Below are 15,582 nucleotides of genomic sequence, written 5' to 3' on the forward strand. Positions count from 1 at the left end.
TTGCAAAGCAGCTTTCTTGAGTGGAAGCATTTATTTTTCCTTTGCTTGACACTGCTGTGCAGATGCCACGTGAGTTCCGTTGCATAGTATCGCCGGTGTTTGCAGTCGCTGCAAAAGTTCATCTTAACTGAATGACTCACAAAACAGTTCGTCTTAAGCGGATTTTTTTTACTTTGACTCCTATGGGAAGCCAAACATATGATCTCACATAGTTCTACTTATCCGAGAATTCATGTTAACCTGGTTTGTCTTAATGATAGTTTCTGTATTTTGTCACATTAGTGTAGTGCGTGCATCGTTTTGGTGTCGGACAAGGCATATGTTCATGGTCAAGTGATATGGCTAACCTGCCAGCTGTACATTCATGTGGCTGCTACAGTCAAGTTAAAGATACCTGTGTTTGTCACCGTGTTTGCATCACCTTCCAGTGAAGTGGGACTTATTTTGTGTGCAGCATCACTGGCTCTCCTTGTTTCCTTGGTCCTCCTTTCAATTGGTGGCTCAAATGAGTTTTGGGGCATCCTAATGCTTAGAACTGAGTTTGACTGAAGTCAATTTATTCCATCGTGCACAACTGTGTTTGTGTTTAAAATGTAAAATTGCTGCTACACGTTGACGTGATGCAAACCTGTGCCTTAATTCCTTTCTTGAATGAGCTTAATTTTTCAAGGGTTTCGCTATTGTCTTGATTTATTAATAAAAAGCTTTAATCATTCAGGAAGGAGTGGGAAGGGTTCCTTAGTCCAGGCTCTAAATTGGTATATCTGTGGGTTTGCTTTGATATCAGATCCACAGTAGAGGTGCCACACTGGAGGGTGAAAACCACACTGGTAGCAACAATGGGAGGAGGTGCCACTGTAATGCGGGGGTGGGAGGTGATGATGACGTCGATGCTGCACTTTTCGAAAAGCCTTTTTTCTTCCACTGAGGTTGAGCTCAAAGTTTCTATTCCAAAACTCACAGCCTGCTATGAAACGTTGCAGAGCGCCAATGCCTAGTTCATGAAGACACCTCAAAATGGCAGGCATCATCGACCTCAAAGAGGCTAGGCACTAACTTGAGCACAAAAGCAACCTGTCATCGAGGAAATGTCTCCAAGCACTACAGTCTCAGCACAAATTCTCACAGGACAAAAGCAGAGGTGCTCTTATTGCACAAGGGGGGAAAAAAATTGCGCATTTTTACAGCAAGAACAGCAGGTTCTTTTATTACGTAAGATTTTCGATTACACAACATGCGAATTATACTACTATTTTGTGCAGTCCCCTCAAAGTCATACTATCGGGATTTTACTATGCTTTGATGTTGGTAAAGCGGCAACAGTGTTCTATGAATTCTTACTGCAGTAACGTTTGTTGCTGGGCTAGTTGGATATGAATGTTACACTTCAAGAAATAAGGGGCTACAAAACACACGAATGGCCTTAGATTCCCTTGCGCCATAAAAACAAAACACATGACACGAGACAGGGCGCCTGTATCGTCGTCCTGTCTCGTCTCAGGTGTTTTGTTTTTATGGCGCAAGGGAATCTAATGACAGTTGTATGTTTTGTAGTGCCTTATTTCTTGAATTCTTACTGAGACAAATGATTGACGTGTGGGCATGGCAGCCATGCTGCCCGTTGGTTGTCATTGCAGGAACCGTGGTTTCAGTGTTCTCAACCTGCCAATGATGAAGCATTTGGGCAGCTGGTGAGACAAGTGATGGCACATGTGCGGTTTCCCATGCTGAACGTGGATGAGCTGAAAGAGGTGCTGTCGCACCCTCTGGCGAGGCACTACAAGAGAGTCATGCTGAAGCGCCTGAAAATAGCTTTGGAGTTCCAGACATTTGGACTTATGAACGGGTTTCGGTGGGATTGGCCTGAGAGCATGGTGCCCCGCATTTACACGGCTGATACCTGGTCAGCCTCCTTGTGCATTGACAACTACCCACGCCAGACAAGGTTTGGCTGCCACACCCTGATCTTCATGACTCCCAGCAGCACGTCGTGGGCCCTGGCGGACAAGGTGCTCGAGTGGACGGTTGATGTGTACCCCAAAGGGGTGCTGTTTCAGCGGTTCCTGCTGATTGCACTGCGTGAGACACTGGAGGGTCCCGAGTCACAGACCAAGACTGTGCGTCTGTCACTCACATCAAGTCGTTCCAATGAGGATGCCACAGTGGTGGTGAGCATTCTGGTGAGCGGAATGCAGGATGGTGTGGAGCATGTGCGCAAAGTGGTGCAGCGGGAGCACACTTTCACCCAGGAGTCGCGCATGCTCAACCTTGACGACCTTGTGCCCTATGCAGAGCTCAATGATGTGGCAGCCTCATCTTTTCTTGTGGGGCCGCGCTGCGACAGGTTTCGGCTACGCATCACCATCATGCCTGTGTGCTCCTAGAGCTAGGCGTACACCTCCATACCATGGGTCATGGGTCTTCGTGCCTTTATCCGATGTGGGGCCTCTTCCCCCAAACTGGCAGGACTAGTTGTTGTGTTTGTGGCATTTAGTGGGATGGAATGCCTGCCGCTTGCTCTAGGTGTGCTCAATAAACTTGTGACCAAAGATGAGTAAATCATCTTCAATGCTTTCAAGTTCCATGATGCCCAAGTCCAGCGAGCACACTGACTACATTCATGTGTGGGCCTGTATAAAAAGAGCTCGGACAAGGCATATGTTCATGATCAAGTGATATGGCTAACCTGCCAGCTGTACATTCATGTGGCTGCTGCAGTCAAGTTAAAGATACCTGTGTTTGTCACCGTGTTTGCATCACCTTCCAGTGAACTGGGACTTGTTTTGTGTGCAGCATCACTGGCTCTCCTTGTTTCCCTGGAGCAGGTGTAATTAACTCACAATGAGTTGCAGTTCATAACTTGCTGGTGGAGCTACATTCATTTCAATCATTTTCATCCTGAAAATGTATCTCCCTGCAAAGAATACTGTCACAGGCTGGTGTAACATAAATCAAACTTTATTGGTTGTCAAAGTAGGTTTTCTGAGTTGATGAAAACTATGTGCCATTGAATTTGGTAGGGCATATGTGAAATCCTGTAAGCATGTATTCGGTTGCTTTGACAACAAATATGCAAAAGAAAGTGAATTCAACTGTATACATTTAAAAAAAATTATCCAAAAACAAATTGTAACTTGCTGGTGGAGCTACCTTCATTTCAGTCATTTTCATCCTGAAACTGTATCTGCCTGCAAAGAATACTGTCACAGGTTGATGTAACATAAATCAAACTTTTTATTGGTTGTCAAGTAGGTTTTCTGAGTTGATGAAAACTATGTGCCTTTGAATTTGGTAGGGCATGTGTGAAATCCTGTAAGCATGTATTGGGTTGCTTTGACAGCAAATATGCAAAAGAAAGTGAATTCAACTGTATACATTTAAAAAAATTATCCAAAAACAAATTGTAACTTGCTGGTGGAGCTACCTTCATTTCAATCATTTTCATCCTGAAACTGTATCTGCCTGCAAAGAATACTGTCACAGGTTGATGTAACATAAATCAAACTGTTTATTGGTTGTCAAGTGGGTTTTCTGAGTTGTTGAAAACTATGTGCCTTTGAATTTGGTAGGGCATGTGTGAAATCCTGTAAGCATGTATTGGGTTGCTTTGACAGCAAATATGCAAAAGAAAGTGAATTCAACTGTATACATTTAAAAAAAATTATCCAAAAACAAATTGTAACTTGCTGGTGGAGCTACCTTCATTTCAGTCATTTTCATCCTGAAACTGTATCTGCCTGCAAAGAATACTGTCACAGGTTGATGTAACATAAATCAAACTTTTTATTGGTTGTCAAGTAGGTTTTCTGAGTTGATGAAAACTATGTGCCATTGAATTTGGTAGGGCATATGTGAAATCCTGTAAGCATGTATTGGGTTGCTTTGACAGCAAATATGCAAAAGAAAGTGAATTCAACTGTATACATTTAAAAAAATTATCCAAAAACAAATTGTAACTTGCTGGTGGAGCTACCTTCATTTCAATCATTTTCATCCTGAAAATGTATCTGCCTGCAAAAAATACTGTCACAGGTTGATGTAACATAAATCAAACTGTTTATTGGTTGTCAAGTGGGTTTTCTGAGTTGTTGAAAACTATGTGCCTTTGAATTTGGTAGGGCATGTGTGAAATCCTGTAAGCATGTATTGGGTTGCTTTGACAGCAAATATGCAAAAGAAAGTGAATTCAACTATATACATTTAAAAAAAATTATCCAAAAACAAATTGTAATTTGCTGGTGGAGCTACCTTCATTTCAATCATTTTCATCCTGAAAATGTATCTGCTGCAAAGAATACTGTCACAGGTTGATGTAACATAAATCAAACTGTTTATTGGTTGTCAAGTAGGTTTTCTGAGTTGATGAAAACTATGTGCCTTTGACCAGGCAGGCTTTCGTAAAGGATATTCCACAATAGATCATATTCACACTATCAATCAGGTGATAGAGAAATGCGCAGAATATAATCAACCTCTATATATAGCTTTCATTGATTTCGAGAAAGCATTCGACTCAGTGGAAACCTCAGCAGTCATACAGGCCTTGCGTAATCAGGGGGTAGAAGAGCCTTATGTCAAAATACTGGAAGATATACATAGCAACTGCAGAGCTACTATAGTCCTCCATAAAGTCAGCAATAAAATTCCAATAAGGAAGGGCGTCAGGCAAGGAGACACGATCTCGCCAATGCTGTTCACCGCATGTCTACAGGAGGTATTTCGAGGCCTGAATTGGGAACAGTTGGGAATAAGAATAAATGGAGAATACCTAAATAATCTGCGATTTGCTGATGACATTGCCTTGCTGAGTCACTCAGGAGGTGAACTGCAAATCATGATCAATGAGTTAGACAGGCAGAGCAGGTCGATGGGTCTAAAAATTAACATGCAGAAAACCAAGGTAATGTTCAACAGCCTAGCAAGGGAACACCAGTTCACAATCGGCAGCGAGAGCCTAGAAATTGTGACGGAATACGTCTACTTAGGGCAGGTAGTGACAGCTGATCCGGATCATGAGAGGGAGATAACTAGAAGGATAAGAATGGGGTGGAGTGCATATGGCAAATTCTCACAGATCATGAGTGGCAGTTTACCAATTTCCCTCAAGAGGAAAGTGTACAACAGCATAACCTTACCGGTACTCACCTACGGGGAAGAAACGTGGAGGCTAACGAAAAGAGTTCAGCTTAAGTTAAGGACAACGCAGCGAGCCATGGAAAGAAAAATGATAGGTGTAACGTTAAGAGATCGGAAGCGGGCAGAGTGGGTGAGGGAACAAACACGGGTTAATGACATCCTAGTCGAAATCAAGAGAAAGAAATGGGCTTGGGCAGGGCATGTAATGCGAAGGCAAGATAACCGCTGGTCCTTAAGGGTAACGGAGTGGATTCCAAGAGAAAGTAAGCGGAGCAGGGGGCGGCAGAAGGTTAGGTGGGCGGATGAGATTAAGAAGTTTGCAGGCAAAGGGTGGATGCAGCTGGCAAAGGATAGGGTTAATTGGAGAGACATGGGAGAGGCCTTTGCCCTGCAGTGGGTGTAGTAGGGCTGATGATGATGATGATAATGTGCCTTTGAATTTGGTAGGGCATATGTGAAATCCTGTAAGCATGTATTGGGTTGCTTTGACAGCAAATATGCGAAAGAAAGTGAATTCAGCTATATACATTATAAAAGTTATCCAAAAACAAATTGTAAATTGTGAGGTTTAATGTTCCAAAGCGACGCATGGGCTGTGAGGGACGCCATGGTGGAGGGCTCTGGATTAATTTAGACCACGTGGGGTACTTTAACATGCACTGACATTGCACAGCACACTAGTGTTTTTGCATTTTACCGCCATCGAAATGCGGCCGCCTTGGTCAGGATCAAACCCGCGACCTTGGGATCTGCAGGAAACGCCAAAGCACTGGGCCACCACAGCGGTTGAATCTGGAAACAGTCAAAGGCAATTTCGACTTGCAATCCCCCCCTCAAACGGAACCAAGCGAGTCATAGAAGGGATTCAACACAGTGTAGTCTTCAGCTAAAGTTAGACACACATCCTCTCTAGTGCTATATACAGTCTAGTCTGGATGTATTGAATTGTTGATATAACTTCCCCTCTGCAAAAGTATAGCACTATTGTTCACTTTTATCGAACTTGTGCCCAGTGGAACACTTAATATATCGAACGCCACGCCGCGTTCCTGCAAGTGGCGCTTCTCCTGACAGTGCTCTTCAATCCTTTTTTGCGTGCGGAATGGGTCGGCTGTGAGGTCCTGGGTACCTGCTGAGAGCGCTAGCACTGTGAAACTCCGTGACAAGGTGACAATGGGGTGTGCTTCAGGGTGACCTTAGGTCTCATGTTCTCATTTTCCGCACATCACTGTCACGCAATGAAGCCAACCAAACTAACTAGAGCCTAGTGGTGGCCCTTGCCTGGTGTGCTTTGCTGGTGATTGTGTTGCGCAATCCAACTGTACCTTAATTTTAATGAGAGATTATTCTATTTATAGTGTACTGGTAACAGAATTAGATCTCTTGTGATAGGCGGTGGTTAGTTCCAAAGCATTAAGAAGTAATTTGGTTTGGGCTAGTTGGTTCGTAGCTAAGGTTGATTCTGAAGACGGCGCAGAACGGGCAAGGAAGGCACCTTATCCACAGCATCGTCTGCTGCGGCCTTGATGCGAAGCAAATTAGGCCTAGCAACACCAGCAGGCAGCATGTCGCTGCTAGAAGCATGTCACTAGCACGGGCTTAATGTATTTTATGCGAAAGCGCTATTAGCCTTCTATGCTAGCCCACAAAATCAGCATGTGGACATGAAGCCTCTGAGATAGACACGAAAGGAAAGGTGCGTAACTGGCTCCCTGGGTCAGTGGGCACCTCAGTTACACTTTGAGCTATGTGGCGGTAGTGACAGAGATATGTGCACTGCATGTGTTGTGGCAAAAACGCAGCACTGGAGCAATAGGCTGCCAGCTTTCACTGGTGTTGACAACATTGTAGACTTTTGATCTTGAGGAAAGGAAAGGTGCATAAACGGCTTCCTGGGTCAGTAGACACCTCTGTCTCACTTTGAGGTACATGGTGATGGTGTCCACCTGCAAAAAAAATCCTGCTTTCGTGCAATATTTCATGTTTAGCAATGCAAAACCGCCCATTTTTTTTGCTTTTAGGTGACAGATAAGTATATAGTGTCATTGTTTATATACTGATCTATTTTGCAATCCCCTTCAAGTTCGATATATTCAGGTTTGACTGTATTGCAATTTGTGACTCACAAACAAGGCAATGTTTGGCAAATAGTAGCCCAGAGCCTGTCAAGGAAACAATATATGAGCAAGTTACTACCCCCAGAGAAGTCAAAACTTGCTCCTGTATGGAGCTACTTTGTGAGGCTGTGTGATTATTTATTGCAGAAAACAGCATAGTGCCAACTCAATTTTGTTATCCTCTGTGTTCTCTGAACTAGAGGAGTGGTCCTTATTCTTGGGTGCCTTCCATAGGCCAGCAGAGGTGATAATGGTCCTTGGCTCCAGGAGGTGCTTAGTTGTATTACAACTGTGAATGAAACTTGCTCGATTATGGAAAAAAAACTCCTTTTTTCTTTTTCTCTATTATTTCATTACCTCTGATCTTTTTTGATGATGTTAGTTGACAGGTTGTTAGATGGGGACTTAAGTGCCATAAAGCTTGCACTTGAGGTGCAGTACTCAAAGCGCTTCTGGCGTTTTGCTCTTTTGACAAGGCTAGACGCAGCTTGTACTTGGCATGTGGGGTTACCCGAGGAGTGAAGGCTTCACGTACCCCAAGAGTGGCCTCGTAGATTTCAAAAGGGTTCATTAACTTTTATTTGAGAGTCGCTAGACTTTGAGGGCCAAAACACTCTGGCTCTCATCTTGACAAATTATTTATTTTTTCAAAATATGTATTGTGTTCTAATAACCTTCAGGTTCATTTTAATATCTCTTTAAGATTAAGCTGCTTTTATTGATTTTAGAAAGTTGTTTTTCTTTCGTATTAAAACACTATGAAAATGGCTTTGTGTCAGAATGCACTAGTGAAAAATTGAATTTACAAATCATCTCATCAGTATATCTACATAGTCTGTATTGTGAAGTGATGGTTAGGAAAAGGTCACTTGGGAATTTCACATATGCCCTAATGTGTGCTTGTGCACTCTTCATAAAAAATCAGCCCTTCATGATGCCAGTCCAGATGAATTAATTACAGCCCAGGTGAGTTTGCTTTCTGGAATGCCACAGATTGAGTTATAATTGTCTTTCTTTATACTTTTATTGATGTGCTAATCTAGGTGCTTACAACAGGCATCATCCATCATGCCTAACAAATAGTCATTTTAGGAATTAATTGGGAGTCTTGAAGGTTAAACAGAGGCTGCCAGCTCAGGAAAGATCGTATAATATTTAGTCTCTAGAAAAGTGCTGTTTTAAGCCCTCTTATTCCCTGCATACTTCTTGAGTAAATTGAGACTGACCTCAGACACTATAAGAGAGTTAGATTTTGCCCAGGTTTTTACCAAATAGTGTTAAACCAGTGAACAATAACACTAAAAATGTTTGCTTCTGGTGGCATTTACTATGCCCAGCAGCCTGTTTTTAATTTGAGCTCCTGGTCGATTCAGTCAACTTAACCAAAAATGCACAGTGAAGCAACTTCAATGACTCTATGGGCACTTCTGCTTATGTTTGTAAATAGAGACTTCATAAAAAGCTATCAGTAAGTGGATTGAAGGTATTTGACAAACTGTGTAGCGTTTATTGTAAACTGCCTCTTCTGTTCAGTAGAATATTCAAATGTATATTTTCAAGCAGTGATGTTCAGATGTTTAATTTATATTTAACTTTGGGAAGGACTTGCAGTTGTGCTGTAATTTTTACATGCTTGTGCATTTAGCTGCAGTTCAACATTGAAATGTCATGCTATGGAACAGTGTTTTATTCCTTCATTTACCGCCCATCAGGCAATGTTTTCAGAATCCTATATATACTATGTTGAAGACGTTTCTACTCTGCTACCCCTTATGTACATCTTTTGCAAACTCTTCAGTGCACTGAATGTGTCCTCTTAATTGTAAATTATGCACAAAAGGCTGAATTGCTGCTGTTGATTCTTAAAACCACTTAGTGGTGCTGTGGCCTTGTTAGTGATGTCATGAATTAATGTTGTTGGTCTTTAGTATGTCATGAATTAATGTTGTTGGTTTTTAGCATGTCTTTACATTAATGTTGTTGGTTTTCTAGCATGTCTTTACATTAATTCTATTGGTTTTCTAGTATGTCTTTATAACTTAAACATGTATGTTTTTTGTTGTAGTGTTGGTATGCAGCGGTGGCTCCAGGCCTTTTGTTATGAGATGAAGTAGTGCTATATTTTGATAAGCAGTTTTGGAGGCTATGGATTTCACCCATTCTCCTCATCTATTAGTAGCCTGGCAGTCCTAGTGGGGTCCCTAGCACCACCAGTGTTGTTCTGGAGAGTGTGCCACTTATATTGCTTTTTCTGGTAGTTCTGTATTAATGCAAATTTAGGTGCCCATTTTTCTCTGAATACAGGCCCTTAGTCTCAGCAAGGGTGCTTAAATTCAAGTGGGTTTACATTCGTTATACTCTGCTCTTTTTTTTAATTATGCTTGTCAAAAGGAATGGGGTTGGTTAGAACTGGAGCTTGAATAATTTCACATTATTACAGTATGTAGGTTATGCTCTTGCCACTGATACTGTGTGTGAAACCCCTTAGGTGAAATTTTTGTTTTTTTCAACCTGCTGGAGCTTGGCTTGTGTGCGTGCTCTATGGCCTCAATTCCAAACCTTGGAGATACTAAGTTTTCAAATATGGTGCCTGGAATGCGTTCAACCTTGCTGTGTAGTTTTTATTGAACATTCTTGTGTGTGCTTGACAACTTCTCTTAAAAAGCAGCTAAGAGTTGTCATAGTCTTACTCTTGGTGGCCGTCCAGTTATGCAACTCAATCAGCATTCTTGAAGCTAAAATTGAATTCTCCTTTTATGAAATTTGTAAAATCCTCCTTCTGCTCTTTTTACGTGGTGGATGTCAAGAAAAAACATACCCAAATTATTACCAGTAATGTGGTTTGCATTTGCCAGTGCATAAACACACAGAATTGGCAATCGGGAAGGACAAAACATACTATAGAATGCTTCCACGCGGTCAAAAATTCTGCCTTGCATCATTGTGACACACAAGCTAGTTATCTAAAACCATTGAGTCCCCGTTTTGTTGACAAAGGGTGTACATACATGTAAGTTGTCTCATGAGCCAAGCATGGACCATCAATTTAAACAGCTGTATGCTGCAAAATTTGTTTACAGTCACCTGGCACTAGCAGGAGTATTTTTTGCTGCATAATAGCTTAATTGAGTTACTCTGCCATCTTTCGAAATGCTGAAGGTATGTTGGTCACTGCACATTTCCAAGGGTTTCCAAGATGTACCAGTGTGCGTCTTCACATTACTGTGGCCATTCTCTGTCACTACCATTTATAGTTTATGCATGCAGTACGTGCTTTGAAAGTAATTAATTTTTGAGAATTAAGTTATCATGAAGGAAAGGATTTCAATTTGCCCTCCATGCAAAGTAAAGTCGTCAGAAGTCAAAGTACCTTATTTACTCACTTAATTTGCGCTTCTTTATTTTTTAAAGTTATGGCTTGAAAAAGGGGGTGTGCAAATTACGAGAAGATTTCACGAACACAGAATGCACAATGTAAACGGTACAGTGTCATGTATAAGTCGACCCCGCAACTCGCACCTCTCGCTGGCCAAAAAAAAATTTAACTCCAAACAAAAGGTAATGCATACCCCCCCACCCCTCGCGCTCCAGACCCGCATTATATGTATGTAGTTCCCCGCGTGATGGCACGACGGCGCGTGCACAGCTCGAAGCAATAAACGCGAAACAATACAATCGTAAAGCCAGCAAACAGATGCAAATGGAGATAAAAGGTGATAAAATGGCGCCCTCGCGTGTGCCTTGGCTGACTAGCGGCAAACAGAACAGTCAGCAGTTTGGTAGTTTGATTCTGGCGCGAAGCACGCTCCAGAGGTTCCCAGACAATTGCTCTCGCAGCTGTTCATACGAAAAGTGACCGTCAGCGCAAGCGAGCCGGGTAAACTCTGCGCAATTTACTTTTCTTTACCGGAACCAATTCACAAACGAATTACCGACTTTTTTTGGCACCACTCACCTTTCGCAGCCGCACACAGCGACACGATCACGCCGATCTTCCCAAGCCTATCCAGCGTGCACCCACGTGCATGCTGATGTGCTTGCACAGGCAGTGCAAAATACGCGAGTAAAATTTTTTTTTATATAAATTGAGGTCGTGAATCAGGGGTGCGCAAATTATGCATGAGTGCAAATTATGTGAGTAAATACAGTAATACGTGTGTAAGATATATGGGACCTAGGAATGCTTGGGTTCCTTGGAGTGCTGTCTGGGTTTCCTGAGCGCCTAAATCCGTTCATGCCTCCACCTACCTTTCCTTTACTCAATCATATTTTGGGACAAATTCCTGTAATTGCTTATAGCAGATTGTTTCATCCCACAGCCGGTCATTGCTAACCGAGTTTGGGCGTTTTCTGAAGGTACACGGTATTCCTCAGCACCTTTCGGGAACCCCTGGTATGAGATTTAAGAGACAATGAGGACGAATTGAAGTTAGTCTGTGTCGATACACTACGCCATCCAAATGACAGAGAGGCCACTTGCACTGAAAATAGAGCTGTTATAAGTTAGAAAAGACAAAAAAAAAAAAAAACGAAATACATATGTCGCCACCACAGGCTGATTCGCAAGTAAAATTCTTGCATCAACGCCGATTTTTGTACACATATCCCAGAGGCTACGCTACACCACCATTCACTTCAGAACGGTGGCAACCTGTCATTTTTGGTAAGGATGTAAGGAGTTTGAATCAACTGGCAGGAAGATTTGAAAATGCAATTTTCTCACCAATAAATGCACCTTTGCTGCCAGGCAAATGTTAGCATAGCCAGAAGGAACCAGGTAATCAATTTTTACTGAGAGTAATTCGATGGAGTTGTTCTCAGTGTCCCTTTAAGAGCTACTCTGTGTTCACTTTATGTGTGCACAATTTTCGCTATCTGTGGAGCTAGCATCATAAAAAGTTAGGCATGGTTACGATGTGCCACTGACACAACAGGTGGTACTTGGTTGTAAAACCTCACACATGCCCACCATTCTATCATTAAGCCATTTACAGGCTATCGCTTGTTAAGTGGCCATTTTGTGCCAGCCATGTGGTGGAGCGAATCTAAATTTTTTAGGCCTTTTTCTCAGAAATTTGCAAAGTGCATGGTCTGTATAATTGGATATGTCAGTGCCTACTTATTTATTTTAAAAATGTGCCAGATACATGCACCTGTGATTGTTCTAATCCACGGACTACCTGTGCTGAATTTACTAGTTTAGACAAACAGTACCAGATGTGGTTGTCCCGGAAACCTGCCATTAAAATGCTCCTGCTGGCGCTAGGTGGCCATCAGTTACATTGCTTCACTTTCATTCTTTGTATTTTTAGACCCTTGGCTTACAATATAGGGGACACAGGTATGTGCCCATCTCTGTTCATTGGGGAAAAGATGCCAGGATTATATTGCTCTGTTTAGTTGTAACATAATTAAAATAACGGTTCTTCACTTCTTTATTGCTAAAGCGTTTTGCAGGTACAACCTCAGAAGAGTTACGCTAGAGGAATTATAAAGGTGCTTATGTGAAGACAAACACAAAAGCTAGGTTGTACATAGATGAACTCTTCATTTATGTGTGCACATGCACATACACCCTGGCTGACATTGCTATGAAGTCTAGAAAGGGCTTGGCAAGTCATTCCTGTCTAGCTGTTGACGTAGGCAAGATCTAGTCTCCTTGGAAAGGCTTCAATAGAGCACATGCCAAAATGTCTCATGGAGCCCTAAACACAAATTTCCATTTTGTACATCCCACATCGCGGTGCTTTCTTAGTGGCTAAAACCATATCATCACTAGGGGTTGGACTTTTCAGTTTAAACCGAACAATGCCAATAAATGTATGCCTAATTCATTTTTTGAAATTCGGTTTTCGCCAAAAATGGTCAGTGTTTATTACATGCATGTCACAACTAACTGGCTATTCAGTACCAGTTACAGTAGGTCACGGGAGAAAATTAAAAAAGTGCCGGAACTAGGAATGCGGCGAGACAAAGGTATCTTAGGAGTTTAGTACAGTGATTTTGGGTTATGTGGCACTGCTCCATGAACTCGGACATGCCGTTACAGATTGGAAGGATTAGCTAAGACTTGGCTAACCACTATTGGCTAATGTAGTGCCATCTGCTTGGACTTATCACCGGCTTAGGGGCCGCCGCTTCGTTAAATTTATTTTACCACCGCACGTAAGGACATTGACAACTTTTGGAACCGTAACAAGCAGCCACCTGTGAAAAACCATGCATAAATAAATGGCACAAAAATGTAGTGTTCTGGCTTCCGCAATGGTCATGCAGCAGTTTCATCGGCACCGCACCACGCATAGTGCATGGTATGAGGTGCTCTTGTTTAGCACAGAGTGTAACCAGAGAACTAAATTTCCACTTTTCTCTCACAGCCTGATCATTTAACTTCGTCATTTTTACGACTGCATGACTTCCTTTTATTTATTTGAAATTCCTTACAGGCCCATTGGGCATTGTGTAAGGGGGGCGAAAAAAAAATATAATACAGTGATATAATACAAACATAGATATAACATATATATAAACATATATATAAACATAGATATAATACAAACATAGCTCATAGTACAACCATTTATGTGGTAAATATTGCTACATGAACTACTAGTTAAAAAAAAATAATGGCCAAAATAAACTCTGCATCACTTATGACCACGCATGGACATTATAGAATATTTCAGCAATAAAAACCTAAAATTCATACATAAAAGAAAATAATCGTCGAAAAAAAAATGGTGTTCTGAAATACTGAAAAAAAATCGCTGAATTTTGAAAGATAAAAACCGAAAAGTCCAACCCCTACATATAGCATACCCAAGCTGGTACAAACGCAGTCATCACTCTGCATGAGCAGTTAACATCTTATGCATTTTGCATGCTTCACTCAAAGCTTAGAAGGATTGCTCGGTCAGCAGAACTTATTGGGTGAGTTGGCTCACGATTGTAAGACAGAACAGCACTACACAGACCATCAAAGACTGGAAGATGCATAGAAAGATGCAGCTCTCTTTGGTAGGCATCCAACAGCCCATGATGCAGAGATAGAAACCTGTGCACAACCACAGATAACTAAGAAAGTAAACTCGCTCTCATGCAATGAAACAGATGCAGTTGCCTTTTTTTCTTGAAGAAACCCTATGTGGTCACTAAGTAGCAGGTTTGATCCTGGCCGTTACAGCTGCACTTCGATGGAGGCGAAATGCAAAAATGCCCGTGTGCTGTGCGATGTCGATGCACATTAAAGAAACCCGGGTGGTCGAAATTAAAGGAGTTAGGACACCAGATTTTATTTGTGTTTTCTCTTTTGGTGCTGCTGAAAAAGCTTTTCTTGTTTTGTTAGTAGCTTATATTCTAGATGACAGCACTTTTCCACTAATTTGGGAAATAGTTTGACAGGGAAAAATTCATCACTAACATGATGTCATGGGGACGCAAGAATCCCGATGCTCTCAACAGTCTATGATACTACAAACTTGAGAGAGGTAGGAAAGAAAAGAAAACAATGACCAATCGATCCTGGAACATAAGGTTGTGCTTGATTGTGATAAAAGTATGGGGGCTTGACCATGAAGATCAACAACTGACGTCATTCCCCATGTTGCATAGATATGCCAAAGGTTACTTGCAAATATTTGTTATGTGATGGATCTGGCTGCTTAAAACAGCTGCATATTATACTATAAAGGTACTGGAAGGAAAATAGGCTACGCCGATGGGAAAGTTTATCTTGTCGAACTGATCATTAAAGAGACTGTGTCGCCCAGGTGCAAATGAAGTGAATAATCATAGCACCACCCCCAGTGCATCTATAACCCCCCATTGCTGCTGAACCAAACCCATCACATAGATGCTTAGTTTGTAAAGTGTAGGGCAAAAATAGTAAAAGTTGCGGGTGTTGAAAATGCAACATGGCACTTGACATGGCTGAACGTTGAAGAATTTTTCCCACAAAAATTTTAGATGCTCAAGATTGCATCTTTCTTGAGAGCACAGTAAACTAATTGTTCTGTTGTGATGTTTACAGCACAATTTATTGCTGATCCTTTGCAGCAACCAAGGTTGTGCTGCGCCTCCAAAGAAGACACTGAACGCTGCGGGGAAAATGTGCATGAAACGGTGAAGCAAGTGGGTTAAACTGCACATATCATACCATCTGGATGTGAAAAAGCTCATGTGCAACTACTTTCTGCTTGTTCCCAGAATCTCGACTTTAGGAAATAATCACAATTGAAAGCAGAGGAATGTGAAGGCAAATGTATGCGATCATTTCTTGGGTAAATTTGAATTTTGCTCCATTATCTGTTTCATTGTGTGCAGGCCAGTA

General features: G+C 41.8%; 1 protein-coding gene across 8 annotated transcripts in view; it reads left to right on the plus strand.

Annotated features, from left to right (window-relative positions):
• Positions 1 to 12,543, plus strand: part of Tango10 (transport and golgi organization 10) — a 38,188-nt gene extending 25,645 nt beyond the window's left edge. For 7 of the 8 annotated variants that reach the window (XM_077646626.1, XM_077646625.1, XM_077646620.1 and 4 more), the window contains one exon: positions 1,610 to 12,543. In XM_077646626.1, the coding sequence (XP_077502752.1) occupies positions 1,610 to 2,384 (775 nt within the window). In that variant the 3' untranslated portion in view covers positions 2,385 to 12,543. The remainder of the gene's footprint in view (positions 1 to 1,609) is intronic. The other variant, XR_013310812.1, reaches the window with a different exon arrangement.
• Positions 12,544 to 15,582: the final 3,039 nt, after the last annotated feature.

The sequence above is a fragment of the Amblyomma americanum genome, chromosome 1, assembly GCF_052857255.1.
Source record: "Amblyomma americanum isolate KBUSLIRL-KWMA chromosome 1, ASM5285725v1, whole genome shotgun sequence".
NCBI lineage: Eukaryota > Metazoa > Arthropoda > Arachnida > Ixodida > Ixodidae > Amblyomma > Amblyomma americanum.